Here is a 17,542-nt window from a genome sequence, read left to right on the forward strand (position 1 = left end):
TTTTTTTTAATACTGATTTTACGTGGAATCTCATAGTGGTCCTAAGATGCAACAATGCACTTGTGTTTAGCTGGACTTGTTAAAAGTTGTGGTTGCCGCCCCGTTTCCCGCTAAACCTCAAAGCCTTACTCTTTCTTTGACTGCTATAAAAAGATCCCTTTCTTCTCCAAAAAAAATGTAAGTTTATCGAGTTGTTTCCATAATAATACCTTCATAATCCATAATTTACAACTGAAACTTCAACTGAAGCCCAAGCGAGGCTACGCGGGACAAAATCTATGCAGGCAGGCGTCACGACTGGTTGATATACAGTATAACTTTAGAATCCCAAAAATTTACACCAGCTCTCAAAGGCAAATAACATCACGAGGAAACAAATCTCAACAGTAAAGGGATAAATACATCATTATTTTTTTCCCGTTTCCTGAAATAGAATAAACAGCAAGATATATCCTATCAATCTGTATAAATAACACAACTGATGGACCTTTAAACGTCATCCAATGCAGGCCTCACAAGACTGCTTATTACACTCAGCGACAAATGATACAAGACCAACAGAACACTCAACGTGAAAAGAATCACGCATAATCCCAGGCAACAATTTAAAGAATCATTACCTTCAATAGACTCCGGTCCCATGCACATATAACAAATATTATTTGAATAGTAATTTGTCTCGAAGTGTATCATTCTTCTTCGTAATCGAGTGAGGCAAACGAGAATGGATAAAACTTGTATCCATCTCCTTCATAGAACTTATTTTGGAACTCCACCCAATGTAGTCTCAAGGCATGGAGGAAGGCACTAAGTGTTTCCATCACTAACAACACACCAACAGTGGCGAATATGAAGACGATTAAGCCAACGATAAGGATAATTACATTGTTATATCTGCCAAAAAATAATGATTAGTCGAGATAAGGCCTATCATAAGAGCTAGAGATAAAAATAATCATTCATTTGTCTCTAACACCAGAACTTCCATAAAATGTCTGTTGTCATTCACTACGTATTAGACATTAGTCAACTACCAGATTAAACATTGTTTGGGTCAACCACATAGTCCACAAGTAAAAGACATCAAAAAATAGTTTGAATGATTGCCGCTCAAATTTTATGAAAGAAGTATGACAAAAGTTCAAAAACCAATTCATACGAACACCTGCAGACATGAATAGTTCGATGAAATAAATGAACTCACCCCCATGCAAGAAGAAGAACCTTCTCGTAGAACACACTGGACAACTCAGAGTGGGCAAGACTGATCATCACCAAACAAAGGAAAAGATAAAAAAAAAATACGTTTGTTAGCATAATGAACTCAACACTCAAATATGAAAAAGAACTAGGATCTTGCAATTGATAGCAGTTCTCCTTATATTTCATAAGTTCAACAAAAAACCCTTACAATATTTAATTATACATGTATAACTGACGAGAGAGATGCAAAGCGGGGCAAACAGTCACAATGTATAGGCCAAATATAGGGTGCAGTAAAATGATACCTAAGAGCCCATAAACGAAGATAAGACGCCGTATTTGAAACTGCCCCAAGCACAAATTCTATTGTATGGATAAGCTGATGCACAAAAACTTCACTGAATTCAAACTCTTCATGACCATGGGAATTGTGATTTGCTTCTGATTGCAACGACTCGTCAGTTCCTGGAAGGGGTGCATAAGACTCTCCATGGTGCCTCTGAATATATTGTGATAAAAATGTCGGGATAATGTGGCAAGATATTAGAATATTATGATAATAATTTGTAATGGATAAACTAAAGAAAAAAGTAAAAGCTTGCATACGTTGTGTTCTCGCTTCAACAGGAACGGCTTTGGGAACAGCATCCATGGTACAGAAACAAGTGCCAAAAGTAACAAAACAAGCTGAATGCGCAAAGAATGAAACGAGTTCCAAAAATTATGCAAACCCCAGGAAGTATTAAGAGCTTTGATTGAAGTGATGAGATGAAATTAATCAAAAGACAGACATTTTATTTTCCATTATTCCCAACCTGAACTGTCTTCTGACCAGGGAACAGCTGGTTTTCACCAAGCTCATCGGTAGGACTCAAAAACATGTATATCATAACATGATATAGGTCAGCTTGGGATCCAGTGCACCATTTAATGATGATTAGGACAGATAGGTAGCCAAATAGACTGTTCAAGAATATCATTTGGGGAATAAATTGGAACCTGCGACACCACGGGGTCAGTATAGTAGACAGGAAGATGTAAATCACTATAAAGAATCTCCGATGAATTTTCATTCAAATAATTGACCAACAAAGCACTTCCATATGAAATTTATCTAGATTTAATCAGTAAATGTGTCACCAGAAAAAATATTTTGAATTGCATCGACTTACCATGTATTCAGGGTACTCTTGAAGAATCTGGCATTAAAATAGCTCAATATTATTCCCAGGTTCATCTGGGAAACTCCAAGTAGGATCGACATTTTCATTTTCAATGAATTAAGAAACGGTAGCTCACTGCGTGTACCATGCCATGCAGGGTCCACTCCAAACGGATAGGTATCTCGTTCTTTGATCAAGCCCACAGTAGTAGAATCCCTACAAGATTTAAAAAGTTCACATACCAGCAGAGCTGCGACATTTAACAAAAGATCCAAGATCATGAGATACCTGCAAGCCGGATCACGACACACATATGCTGAACGGGCAAATAATTCAAACGGCACAGAAAAGAATTCATTATAGATCAACCCAGTGTAAATTGAGAAAAGTGCCATAAGTAAAATGACATATCGACCACCGAAGGTCATTTCCATGATGTCTCCAAGTTTCTGCATTTATGGAGATTGATAAAATCACGTCACTGATTTCACATTCATATATAAGAAACAGAAATTTTCAAGCTCACAATGAAAATCCATACTTAAACTAGTAGTTTGACTTGCATTAGCTCAAATTGCTCAACTAATCCTCTAAATTCCAAAAAAAGATATCCAACTCATCCAAGCATGCCTATGACGCTATTGACGAGATCTACGCAAAACAATACTGCAACCGTAGAATAGGAAATTCAAAACTTGGTTTCGAATGTTTCGAATGGTTTTACATAACTTCTTAATACAATAATCACAAAGAAAATAAACAGAGCTCAATATGATAAATTGGGACAAGATGGCCCAATTTTATGACCAGAAACAGGCCAAATGATCCAACAAGTGACTAGAAAAGTACAAGAAAGTTGTACACAAGGAAAAAATCCGATCGCTGATACTAATTACTAGCAACTGCACACAAACTTGGTGCTACGCAACACATTACACATTTTAAAAATTTTAAATATTAGAATTTTAATGTATTGTTATACTATTGATTGAGTAAATATCTGTCAAAATTTGAAAACAAAAATAAACCAAAAAATTAAACGAGTATTTTAGGGAAAATAAAGGAGGACACTAAAGGACCAAGTGAATTCTCCACAACCTCCACATAGAGATAACTGAGTTACTAGTCAACAGGGCAAACAATCAAAAACATCTTGCAAAATAACCTATGATTTTATTTGGTAATTTGTTTCTAGAGTCCCAAAATCATTTTTATAAGATGTCATTTTTTTAATAAATGGAAAGAGATTAAGAAACCATAATTGCAAATATTCTATCGATAGCTATATCAAAATAGTATGCCATTACCTGACTAGAGAGTTTTCTCTCTCTGAAAATTAAAAATAGTGTTGCAAGTAGAAGGCATATGCCATGCCCCCAGTCACCAAACATGACAGCAAAAAGAAATGGAAATGTGACAATGGTGAAAACTCCAGGGTTTGCTTCCTGATACTTGGCAACTCTGCAACAAGTAAACTAAGAGGCGTGAAATGTCATGCAAAGTATAGTTTGTCTTAAAAAAATGCCGAACTCATTGCATATGAACTACTAATATAGAAACATGACATAGTATTAGGGCAAGGTAATGGGGCGTGGAGTAATTATTGCTAATACATGGAAGTGGATGGGAAATGTAACCAAAAAAAAAAAAAGCCAACCTCTAGAAACTTTTCTCAGGTACATCAATCAAATTTGTGAAGGTCATAATGTCAGCATAAGGTCCATAATTTTTACGCAACTTGATTACATTCCCTAGGGGCCAGAAACATATTCTCAGCTTCATTAACTTTCAGGTAGTTGAATATTCATTTATTAATCATGGAAACAGGTAGCTATATTATGACAAAAAAATACATGAAGATTCCCTACACTAGAAAGTCATAATGCATAGTCACAGCCATGTTGCTGTTTTTTAAAAGTTCAAATGCTAGCAGTCCCATTTGCCGGTTATCACCATTTGATTAGCTATTTCACAAGTCAATTTCCAAAACAGAGAGCTTATACGTGAATGAACCTAAATGTGTCGACCAGTTTACAACAACATCACATTAAATCTCTTTACTTTACAGAATAACTCACCCATATGCATCAACAATCTCTTGGTAAGCTGTAGTGAATTTGTTTGTTCGAAAATATGTAGGTGGCATTTCACGTGTTTGCAAGACTTGAAAAATAGCATCAACCTGTGAATTGGAGTCATGTGTAGCCCGGTGCAATGCATCCTGAATCTGAAAATAAGAAACATCCTCTTTCAGAATGCACAATCGTGTTAAAACATAGCACTTCACTTTGAAATCTCATGATTCAAAGCTACAACTGCGACCAAACTTGCTATCACACAAATAAAAAAAAGGGGGGAAAAGAAATGTGTGGGATAGTAGTCACCTGTTTTGAGGCAAAAACAGGACTCCATCCTTCTGCCACTAGACATTTCTTGGTGACATCTATGCTGAGCATATTCAGAGTATGATAAATGGATTTCTCCTTCCTCACCTTCATTAGAAAATAGTTTATTAAATTCGTAAGACATTAAAATACAATCAATGTTAGTAAGAGGAACAACCATAAACATGCAAAAACACTCTGGCTTTTGGTACATGGTTGATAATTCACAGCTTAGTGCTGTTTTGGCAAAAAAACCCACAAAAATTAAGAAAGCTACAAGCAATTTGTTAAACCATGGTTGACAAACCAAAAAGTTCCACTGCTCAAATTGTTCTCCAATAATTTGCAGCAAGTTTCCACGATGCACCAGGCCTGCATCTATTGTAGTTTTTAACTCTGAGAGTCTACCAGAGGTCTGAAATGGAAGCAGAAGTAACACAAGAGTACAATTTCAGTATCTCATATGAGACCATCAAAGAAGAGAAAAAGGGAAAAAAAGATCTCAATAAACATTTAATATAAGGGGAAAATTATGCAAAGTACTACCCAAAGTATAATTGAAAAATGGAGTAGTCAAGGAATTAAGTGCAATGAATATACAAGAGAAAAGGAAACAAATCCACTTTCAGTCTATAGGAATTAAAAAAAAAAGGACAGCAGCCTGGCAATCAAGAGAAAAAGATAACTAGAGGAATGTTCAAATTTAATCCAAATTGCAAAAATCAGGAAACTAAGAAAAATGTTAGAAAAGAAAAGAATGAGCAGAAAACAAAAGAGACGGGTTTATGACAATTGGGTCCATTACAAATCAATAATACATGAACTCAAATGTATCTTGTATACCTCTGTAATCATTTGAGCTTGCTTGCCCAGGTCCTCATTGAACGAGTATCTATTCGCTCCAAATGCTTCACATATTTTGAGAATTTTGTTTTTTGCCCTTTCTCCAGAAAAGAAGACAGCAAATACATTTTTTTCAACCTATGTCATAAAAACCAAAAATTAGTTTTCTCCATATTAACTTTTTGGTCTCAGTCAAGAGCAAAACATGAGTAATCAACCTTTTTTTTTAAATACCATGATGATTGAACAAAGAATGTATCTAAGCATGATTCAGACTGTAAATGTGTGTCATAGAACTACATAAATTAATCCAGATAGTTTGTGTAAACCTTCTCCCCGGATACAGGATCAATGACTGTCTCGTCAACTGCAGCCTGCTTCAGAAACACATTACCCCTGGTAGCACGGAATAAAATCCTCTCAAAGGCCATTGACTTTTCCCTGGGAACGAGTCCAGTGATGAATCCTAACTTAACTTGCTTGGTAGAATCAACTGTCACTCCCTGATGACGGAACACATATCTGAATAAGAGTGAAATCCCCAACTTAAAGATCAAATATCGAAGTTCAAATTTGTACCTGCTCTGATAATAGCGGAGTCTCCAAGGACTCCTCACCACTTTGATTTGATGAGTATTCTGTTTGATGAGCTTCAGCACTGCTCATCGCAGAGTGAAAAAATTCACCAGCCTAAGGAAATATGACAGCATTTACAATAGCCAACATGGGTCAGCAACAAAATCTGGAGTAAAACTAGGAAAAAAACATGGTGCATGTGACAAAAACAATCAAAGAAAATCAACAATGAAAAAGCAAGCAGTGAACAAAAATAAAAGGAGATTTTTCAAAGGTTCTCTAATAATGCAGATGCAATCAAGGATAGAAGTTGCACAAAATATTTCGTTTCATGCACTAAAAATCAATTTCTTGCTGGTACTGCTTTAAGAAACATCTCTCAGTATATGTAAACACAACGAACAAGACTATCCTTTATGTCACATTACTGCCAAAATCCAAAGCAGTATTTGGTAATGCTTTTTGTTTACATTCTCCAAAAAAAAGAATAATAATGATAATAATTACTAAATATAGATGATATGACATGACTAACCAAACAAATTCTCCATGAAGTGACATCTACAGTAAAGTATAATTGATTTAAAAATTAAACTAATCATGCTACAGCACATAATATATTCACCAAAAAAAATTCCTAATACACTCAATCATTCTGTTAAAGTTTACCCAAATATCAAGCACTATTTGATAAACTCGAGTTGTACAATTTTTTGTTACTTTTTTTTAATAACCTGTGTTGTAAGTTTAATTTAACAGTAACTAGCAAATCTTAGCACTGATAGATGGCTTCCTTTAGTGAAACATATACAGAGAGAATTGTGGAGGGGGTAAGGTAACGGAACATAAAAGTCGGTTGTATAAATAATACCAATACCCTTTTTTTCTACTCACTGCTGTTGGTCATAATGTAAGTGAAACTTTTCTAGTGTTCTGGAAGAATAAATCTTTTGTGTTAAATGATCATCTTAAGGTTTTTTAGGCTCTTCCAAAAAAAGAGATACAAGAAGAATATTCACATTATTTTTTGTTACAAATATTTTCTATTTCTCTGCATAACTCAAGTGGGAATTAGATATCTACAACAAAAGCTATGAACACTGAGAAATAAAAATGGCATGCCTTTTGGAGAACGAGCCTGTATTCTACTAGTTCGTTATAGGATCGCTGCAACTTTTCACTATTTGCGTTTATTTCAACCAGCTCAGCCTCAAGGTCCCCGAGTTTAACCTGAAATCAGCGAAGAGCCAGGGTCAAATACATTTGATAGTTAAGAGTGAGTTAAATACGAAAAGTAAAACATACCTCAAGGTCATCCAAACTAAGACCAGGTTGTGTCATTGATCTTTCTTGAGATGACAACCCTGTCTTTGACATTTGGTCACGGAAAAATCTCAACTTTCGTGCCATTTCTCCACATCTTTTAATCTTCAGAAGAAACAAAAAAAAAGAAAAAAAATAATGCTCAAGGAATTGCAGGGCCATTAGAAGAAGAATTTATGCAGCTGCAGAATGCGTATATTTAAAACCAACAGGTGATAAGTTGTATGCTTGACTATACAAGAATGAACATGATGATATAAAAGAATATAGCAAAAATAAATCGACATTCTAAGGAAATAACTAATTTAAGAGCATTTATGAGGATAATCAAGCAAGAGAAAAAAATAAGACTCTTAACGGCTGCATTAACATAGTATGGCATCACAAACACAACCTCCAATCTCACTTTGTTGACTTGTCACTACCCAAATATATTCGCCATGAAAATTTTGCCAGAATCATCCAAATGGCAACTTGATAAATAAACAATTGTCTTCTAATAACAAAGATTTACCTGGGTGGCATATGTTCGTTGGAATGGACTTTTTTCCACATTCAGCTGCGAGGAAGAAAATAATTACATCATATTAAGATGAAGCAGCACACAAACTCAAAAGGCAACAAATTTAAGGTTTACAGTAATAATCTAGGAGCATTCTTTTAGTAAACATAAATCATATAAGTCAGGAGAAACATTAAAAAAAAAGCATATTAAAATAAAATAGCGTTTAAACAGGTATCAATTTTCACATCATCGATCGATAACCATTTGAGACTATAACTTCGAGAAATATTATCACAAAAAATAGTTTTTAGACCGTTTTTAAAGACACTTTACCCGTGAAGTATGAAGGCCTAAAGGATATGATTTTAATTGCACGGAGTCTGGATATGTCATTGCCACAATAAATGGCTGAAGTTATTGGTTGTACAGAACTGCAAATATCTGGTTACTGAGGAATTTTTATAGAAGGCTAGATTCAGTACATAGACAAAATTTCAATTTAAAATCCCTAACTTCCAACTGCAAAAATCAAGTACAACATCGCTCAAAATAAACCATACCTGCAGCACATTGATTCAAAACACCGCATACTACCAAACAAACAAAGGAAACCAAAAGAACCAAATCCAATAACAGCAACATTCCATAGTCTCAACTTCTCTGTTTTTCGTCTAAACGTAATCTAGATTCTATCAAGAGCAAATCGGAAAATGATTGTGAAGTAATAAGTACTAGAATCAATATATCTCTATCTTCTTCGGAAACTAACTAATAAACACAAATAGAATCGATCACAAGCATACATCAATCCTCCAATCAACAATGGCAATATCTAGCTACATCACATTACCGAAAAAAAGCGCAGATAAAATCAAATTTTCACCAGCAAAAGACATAAAAAGCATAAGTCATCGTACTAACATCTTTGAATTGTATAAGACCGATGTCTCCGAGGTACGAGATTGAGAGATTAGCCGATTCGACGGGGATAATGATCTGGACGAGCTGCATCGGTTCGGACCGCATCAGATCCATCGGCGGACAGCATCCTCCTCTCCCCCGCTCCCCCATCTTCAGCAGTTCGATTCGATTACCTCTCTCTTACTATGAAGATATATACGAGTGGAGAAATCTCAAGTGAATTTAGGAATTACGAATTTTGAGTGATTGGATGAGTGAATAATTCTAGGAGGGGATCACAGAGAGAAGAACATAAAGGAAGAGGTGGATGGCTGGGATTGTCTTATTTAACCGCCCCTGATTGAACTAATTTTATTTACAATATTGCTCCTGTAAATAGTAAAATTACACATTTGGCCGTCTAACTTTCATTTTCTCATTTTTTATTTTTAACATTATTGTCATAGTTAACCATTAATTTGTAATTTTTTTAATTCGGTTTTTTTTCCACCAAACTGTTGAAAGTTTATCAGAAAACGATGACTTGACACCAATAAATGATAATATCACACCTAAAATTACCGATGACATGTTGAATATTGTTGAAACATACTATATTTCGATGAACAATGACTAAAATTGAAATGAAATACAAATTAATATCGTCGATGGACCGAAACGTAAACTAAATTGAAGGCTGCAAAGTTATTATATCAAAAATATAATTTCCCTCCTGTGATAAAATCGTAAGACTATACTTTCCTTTTTTTCCATTATCATAAAAATATTAAAGTTAACTAACAAATAGATTAATCATCAGAAAAAATCAAATATATACGTCTAAATTTTAATATAATTTGTAATATTTCATACAAAAGACGCTTAAAACAAAAACATGTGTCATGTTACTAGTGTATACACATGTATATGTTGGAATCATTCATTTTATTAATAAAATACGATATAAATTAAATAAAATGGGAAATATTCATACCTTTTTTGTAACTCTTCTCCGAGTGGATTCCTTCGCCTTTTTTTGGGAATAGAATGATAGCTTATTCGAAGTTATCATCGAGCATTCTTTTCTGTATGGAGTGAATGCTCTTTCAACCTTTTTTGATATTAACAATTTTCAAAATTTAACTTTTAAAAAAGGAAAACAGTTCTCGAATTAAATTTCAGTGATTCATACTAGTTTCCACAGAAAAAAAAATATTATTTCATGCTTTTTTTTTTACTCACCAAATCACTGATAAAATATTTTCAAGCTAGTTAATAAACGAGAATGTGTTTGCAAAACACATTATCACATGAGATATGAATTGTCGTTTATACAATATCAAGATCTCAAATTTGAGACGAAATATCAAATTCGTTATTTGATTGTAACAATCTTTTCTTCCAACTCAAATAAAAAAGCACATACTTGCGTGAGTTTTACAAAAATGAAATTTTTTTAGGCCAATATATCCCTTGGAAGGCGGCTAAGCCAAAGATCATGCATGAACCCACCAATGGCCGCTCGAAGAAGACGATGAATGATGAGCCAACCTCTTGTCGTTGTATCAACAACGTCAATATTTACTAACATATATCTAAAAGAGAATCATGGCATAGTCGAAACTTAGATAAATTATTAGTAGATAAAAATGAGTCTTTCGTAGTTACAAGAATAACCGTAAAAGAATTATTATTATTTTTTCCAGGGAAGATAGGAGTATTATTGAATTTCTTGTGTATCATAAACAAATTGAATCGAGCGTTATATTAGTAAAAAGTTAAGGTTCGAATTCGGGTTGAATTAAATATATTTAAGTTCGAGCTCAATACGAAACTCGTAAGTTTTTAATTTTTTAGCTCAAGTTCGGCTCGAAAGAAAGTCCACATTCGAGTTTGGCTCGAAATCTTCAAACTTATTCGCGGGCTATTCAAACTATTGTTCGGATAGTAAGGTTTGAAAGCTCGAAATGTATATATATTTAATATATGATTATATTAATAAAATATTAAAACTTGCAGTAGTTCACGGACTATCGAATAAAATAATTATTGTTTGAGTTCGGTTTGAAAAAATTTCGAACATGTTCGAGTTCGACAAATTCTAATACGAATCAGATATTTATCGAGCCGGCTTGAAAAGATTACGAAGATACTCAATTCTTTTATAACCGTATTTATTTTATAAAATATAAAAGTATAAACTAATATTTGAAACGGAAATTTCTGGTTAAAGTGATTATTTACATGTACCAGTTTATTCCAAGCGCTTTAAATGGAGAAAATATTTAAGCGAGTTTGATGACAAGATCCAAAATATTGTGGCCCAGTAGTGAGTAGCCTTTACAAACAGAATATGGGCCTTACATTGGATTTTAAACTCATAATTCTGGTCGAATCTCCACTAGGCCCAACTTAATTTTGTCATTAAATATTATAGTTTGCAAATATAGAAGGCCCGTTAATTAGTAGATCCTAGTGACCCATATGCTTTGCCATTATAGGATTTATATAATTTCCAGATGACCATATATGATCAAAACAATACAGGTTATTACATGTCTGAGATGATTGTCCGAGTTGATAGAGCAAATGAATGTTTGGTCAATAGTCAATAATTCAATTCCTCTATCAATACTTTATTGGACGAGCTTGCTACATAGAATTTGTCCAGTGTAGTTTTCAGGTTATTGTCTTATCTCTAATGTTTATCTCGTGCACACTGAATGGTAGCGGATCTACAACGAGATATCATCTGATTCGTTGGATGAGATGATGATGCATATATGATATAGATGTTAAACAATAATCGTAGTTCTCGATAGATAAATAAAGTATTGTAAACTTTTGAAAAGTACAGAAATCCGAACAGAAACTGATAAACGATGTCGTGAGAAAACACAACATACAAAACTAAAACAATAAAGCAAATCGAAGCATGTGTGAAGTATAATGTCTTTAAAACAGATTCGCCACTTCCAGTATGTGCTTCGATGATCAAGTTGGACGACTGTTTACTTTATCACGAATTGGAGCAGAGCAGTAGGAGACACATACAAGAAGAGAGTGAACCTTGGTGAGAAATTTTGCTTTGATCGGTCCAACATTCGACGCACTCAAATGGCGCTCGTACGCTTACACACAATTCAAGCCTTTTTTTAGTGCAAATCTGGCCCTTGATTTGCACCCCCTACGTAGACACGCGCGCGAAAGAACCTCTTGACCATGATCAATAATTCATACACTTTCACAATGTGTAACTTAATATCAGTTCATTTATTCTAAGATTATTTTCCAACGTAAAACAATCTTCATTCCACACTCACAATCCACTTGAAACCCCAATAAAGTACTTGTCCAATTTTCTTTCAAAATGAAAAAGTTCAATAAGCCAAAGTACAAAATTCAATAATAAAAATGATACATAATGTATAATTCTAATAATTTGTAAAAATCCGAGTTAAACATTGAATGAAATAATTATGTGTAATCATTTATTGACTTTGTACCAAGCCTTTGGGTATTGCACTTGTGATAACATGAGCTCGACTACATATCTATTTTTTTTAATATAGTTTATTTTATATTCATACCCAAAGCTTAAAAATCCTAAAATTTTTGTTCCGTGTAAACTATTTATTGTTTAAAAAATTATAAAACGATGAAGCTAGTTTTCAAAGTTATTTGAATACATCACCAATGGCATACTTACGTGAAGATGAATCTATCTACTAAATTAATCTATTTGTTTGGGCTAAAAATAATTAATTATGAAGCCCAATTAAATTATAGGCCCGTTAAATATAGCGAACTAATTCCTATCGAGTCCAACCGGTCACAAAGCGCTGAAGATGGAAAAGATCATGGGAGAAGAGGGAGATCGTGGAAAGACGGAAAAGATCGTGGAGTGTATAGGAGGAGATCATGGGGGAGTGGAAGAAACCACATCTCACAGTGAAGAAAAAGAAGGGATCGGCAGAAGGAAAAAACACACAACTCAACTCTACACAGACAAAATTCTGCAAATACTCTCTGCTAAAATTTTCAATCTTCAAGCACTAGTTTTTTTAAGCGTTCCAGTATAATTTCTAGCATTCTCTCGTTTTAGATTTCAACAACTTTATATATTTTATTTTTATGTCTTGTAAATTCCTACGGTTTATTGAAAATATAAACAATGTCAGGGGTTTATTTCTCAAATTCCATTAGTTTTCTTCATTTTGGCGTTATAGTTATTTTAAGAGATTAGAACCGACGGTCAAATTTAGGATTCGCTTTTGCTTGTTTTTAGAAGTTAGATTTTATCATTTTCACACAAATCGGTGCAACTTCGCACCTGACACGCCCGCAAATCAAATATTGTGCAAACACTATTGTTTCAAAATTTATCTCATTCTTGACTTATCAATCTATTAAATAATACAGCACATTTCAGAGAATTATACCTACCCTACTTTTAGATCCATAGACAAATAAATGTTTGGCTTTTTAAAAACCTATTTAACTCCAAATAAAACATCCATTTTGCTGTCCCATCCCTTATGTTTACATGTTAACAAAAATCACAAACAGCATACATCCAATTAGGTAAGTCGACCCGATTCATATATATAACAAAAGATAATGATTGATCTCATTAAATTTCTCCGTGAGACGATCTCATAAGAGATACGAGAGATTTTGTGAACCTTAAAATGAAAAAAATAGAGGAATAAAATACTGTTTTCTAAAATTTTTATTATTTTTATAATACAAAAAATTAATCTTATCAATAATCTTACATGATTTTTTTTTTCAAAAACGACACATAGAAAGACAATGGTTCCCATTATATAGCAAGACAATGTTTTCCATTGTAATAATTTTCTCCCATCCATTTTTTCTCATTCACATTATAGAATCTCTAGCACATGAATTGGAGTTTTCTGGTACAAGTTTGTGTCCAATCATTAATACTTTTTTAATCCAAAATCTTCTTCTCCATGTAGGAAACAGAGGAACCCGTGCAATTTTCAATGCTAAATAGTGACATTACCAATCATTATTGCCCAGCGATGTGAATCGTGGCACCGACAATTATGGGGTTTATATATTCAAAAATATGGGAAATATTTGTATTTGTATTGTTATTTCAAAATAAACAAAAATTTGTGTGAGACGGTTTTACGGATCGTATTTTCTGAGATGTGTCTCTTATTTGGGTCATCCATGAAAAAATATTACTTTTATGCTAAAAGTATTACATTTTATTGTGAATATCGGTAGGGTTGACACGTCTCACAGATAAAGATTCGTAAGACCGTCTCACAAGAGACCTACTTTTCAAAATAACGTATGTGTTACATCTATCATGAAATATGCACTTTTATATTGCAAATAAAAGTAAAAAGATTGATATTAAGTTCAATTTGAGACCATATAATTGTGAGAGTGATTGATCCAATCAGTAGCGATATTTTTGATACAAAAAATAATATTTTTTTATTAGTCGAATCGAATATTCATCTCACTAAATTGACTAGTAATACTATATCATAACTACTATAGTAATTAAACATACCACTATATATAATTTAATTCGATTTTGAACGAAATATTTTTCAATTTATTATTTCATTCGACTTTGAAAAAAAGACGAGTAATTTTTTATTTGTTTTTTCCACGATTGATCTCATCTTATTTTCAAGGGGAAGTTGATGAAAAATTCTCAATCAAAATATTTCTTTGGGTTCACTCCCTACCCACAAAATTGTGTTACTATGTCATACACAATGTGGTATACTTCATGTGGAAATGTGGTACACTTCATGTGGAAATGTAGTACTAAAAAAGTACCCAGAAACTGAACACAAAAAAAATCGACGACTGAAAACTGAGGTCAATTTTACGTATTTTCAAAGGTTCGGCCTAATTATCCACTGAATAGAATATGAAAAGGCGTTGTTTGTCAGTTATTGAGACCACCAAAGTGTCATTTAAAAACGTGCATTAAGTCAATGATTGATATTTTGATGTACGAACAAGCAATCTCCACCACAATATTTAATATTTTCGAAACCTAAATCTATTAACATATTCAAGCCGTACAATTTTAGTTGACAAGCCATTGTCAATTATGGTGTGTTATTTTTATTTTTTTGTGTGTCCATAATTGAATATAACGAGCATTTCTTCGTTTGAAATTTATATTATCGTAAAACTAAAAAAAAAAAGTCAAAAATACCACATAATTTAATATGATGTTTACATGGTCTCGAACTCGAAACTTAATTTTTTTTATCATCAAGCTAAGAGGCTTGTGGCATTGAGATTTAAATTCTAACCACACACGTAGCTGATAACTATCATGTGACGTTATTTGCAGTAAAATTTAATCGACTTATATAAAAATATTTTCTTTATTTAATTTTTGTCCAAACCTCTATATCGAAATTAGATATAAAAAAGTAGTAAGTCTCTTGTGAGACGGTTTCGCGGATCTTTATTCATTAGACAAGACAATCATGTTCATATTTACAATATAAAGTAATATTTTTGGTATAAAAAATAACATNGTGGGAAGGAAGCATATGTTTTCTGCACTGCGGATGAGGCAGCCCTTTGCCAAAACTGCGATGATCGAATCCATAACGCCAACAAAATCGCACGCAAACATCCCCGTTTCTCCCTTCAACACCCTCTATGCAAAGAATCCCCGAGCTGCGACGTTTGCCAGGTGACAAAACATACCATCATCTTACCAAAAAACATGAGATATTTTAAATTTATTCGACGAATTTTCGAAATAATCATATGTTATATGCTCGATCCATTTATAATAACACAGGAAAGGAAGGCGTTACTGTTTTGCCAAGAAGACAGGGCTTTACTTTGTAAAGAGTGTGATGTTCCAGTACACAGAGCCAATGAACACACCAGGAAGCACAACAGGTTTCTTCTCACGGGAGTCAAGATTTCACCTTCCCCCGATTCCGAACATCAAGCTACCACATCCCCCATCAAACTTAGATCAGAAACAGATACCAATAATTCAGTAACCACGGACACAAGTTTCCAATCGAATTCGGTTTCAAATAATTCAGAACAAATGTCAAATTTTTACGGGTATGATAACGAATCGAGCCAGCTCGTTGGCCAGCAGGGTTCAGCTTCAACCAGCAGCATATCAGAGTATTTCATGGAGGGTTTACCCGGTTGGCATGTTGAGGATTTGCTTGATCCTTCACCATTTCGGTTTCTGTAAAGTTCCCTAAATGTTACATTACATTAAAATCTTACTACAATATTACTGATATATATGCTAGCATACGATTCACATGGTTGTTAGAAATAATAAAAAATTTCACGCAAAAATAACAAAACAAAGAGTATTTACAGATGAAGAATTTTGGAAGATATTTTTGGAGCTTTTCCCACGAAAGGCGTGGTACCGTAACATCAAATTGCAGGAAAAAGACTCAGAAAATCCATTGGTATTTAAATGTATTCAGCTCTCTCTTTTGACAGCAAATGATGAAAAGGCCACAATTGAAATTTTTCTCAAGAATCCCCTTTCATTTTTTTCCTTTCCTATGTGTTCAAATGGGTTAAATCAGTGGATCGGTATGATATTCTAGTGATCCCGATATGTTCGATAAAATTAAAGGTCATTTCGCAAGGGTTCAGATCATTCCATTGGCGAAAAAACAGGAGCCATCTCATATATAGTATAGATGAATAGTACTGTAGGATAAAGACGGGACCTATTTCTATGTTAACGTTGTAATAAAAAGTCTTATTCCTATACTTATGAAATTGATTGCTTCAATGTCACCAGCTAAAAGAACAGGTTCTTGTGTCTCCTGAATCTGAAAATATAAAAAGCACAGGTCTAAGAATTCAATAAGACACATGGGAAAGGTTTGCTACTCGAGAGTAAAATATTCATTTCCATCATTATCTATATATATATTAATCGATAAATAGGTCTTTTGTAAGACTGTCTCACAGATCTTTATCCGTGAGAGTGATCAACCATACTCATAATTATAATAAAAGTAATATTTTTGACATAAAAAATAATATTTTTTAATGAGTGACCCAAGTAGAAGATCTGTCAAACAAAATTGACCCGTAAAATGTCTCACAAAAATTTTTGTGATGATTATTGTTAGAACCTTGTGACATTATTTTCACACGAAAAGAAAAAACTTTATTCATTTATCTACTATTCAAAAAACATGAACTTTTTTTTATGGAACTCACACCTAATTCAAACATTTTAATAAAAATTCTCCTTATTTATAATAATAACCACAAACAATTTTTTNAGGAGCTTCCATTGGGATGCACTTATGCGTACAAATGTAGGAAAAGAAGAATTTTGAATGTCTTATGATGATATGTTGGGTTAATATATTGCACATGGAAGTGTGAAAAAAAGAGTATAAAATCCTCTAAAAATTATTAATAAGTTAATATATTTTTCATTTGTTGAAAATTAAAACACATTTAACCCACGTGTTAAAAAAACTCAAGCACATTTACTTTATGTGTAAGAGATTTCATGTTCAATTTTTATAACACAGATTTTTAAAAAAAAATTAATATATATTTGAATTTTTATCGGAGGTGTTGCTGCAATTTGCCCGTGATGTGTTTGAATTTTC

At 33.3% G+C, this 17,542-nt stretch overlaps 2 protein-coding genes across 2 annotated transcripts; one reads left to right on the forward strand and one right to left on the reverse strand.

The window, feature by feature from the left end:
• Positions 1–347: 347 nt before the first annotated feature.
• On the reverse strand, positions 348–9,227 carry LOC140962876 (V-type proton ATPase subunit a3). Its single transcript, XM_073421934.1, has 18 exons — positions 8,919–9,227; positions 8,007–8,051; positions 7,475–7,597; positions 7,292–7,399; positions 6,173–6,283; positions 5,923–6,096; positions 5,594–5,731; positions 5,058–5,165; positions 4,751–4,858; positions 4,445–4,593; positions 3,674–3,827; positions 2,655–2,815; positions 2,376–2,582; positions 2,019–2,202; positions 1,810–1,890; positions 1,509–1,702; positions 1,205–1,264; positions 348–894 (listed from the first exon to the last, which is right to left on the reverse strand). The coding sequence occupies exons 1-18, from the start codon at positions 9,066–9,068 to the stop codon at positions 690–692; spliced, it is 2,460 nt and encodes an 819-aa protein (XP_073278035.1). The 5' UTR covers positions 9,069–9,227; the 3' UTR covers positions 348–689.
• Positions 9,228–15,444: 6,217 nt separating this feature from the next.
• LOC140963280 (B-box zinc finger protein 20-like) lies at positions 15,445–16,549 on the forward strand (the record flags this gene model as incomplete). The annotated part of the gene is made up of 2 exons (XM_073422565.1): positions 15,445–15,609; positions 15,721–16,549. Coding segments are annotated over 2 exons (582 nt in total), but the record flags the coding sequence as incomplete, so codon positions are not given.
• Positions 16,550–17,542: the final 993 nt, after the last annotated feature.

This window comes from Primulina huaijiensis, chromosome 17 (genome assembly GCF_012295235.1).
Source record: "Primulina huaijiensis isolate GDHJ02 chromosome 17, ASM1229523v2, whole genome shotgun sequence".
NCBI lineage: Eukaryota > Viridiplantae > Streptophyta > Magnoliopsida > Lamiales > Gesneriaceae > Primulina > Primulina huaijiensis.

Bases quoted from the DNA above. Each gene is read 5' to 3' on its own strand.
- LOC140962876 (XM_073421934.1), bottom strand. From the start codon at position 9,068: ATGGGGGAGCGGGGGAGAGGAGGATGCTGTCCGCCGATGGATCTGATG. The intron at 4,859-5,057 runs GTTTGTCAACCA...TTTCTAATGAAG, and splicing joins TTGAGCAGTGGAACTTTTTG to GTGAGGAAGGAGAAATCCAT. The intron at 2,203-2,375 runs GTAAGTCGATGC...GTGGTGTCGCAG, and splicing joins AAGAGTACCCTGAATACATG to GTTCCAATTTATTCCCCAAA.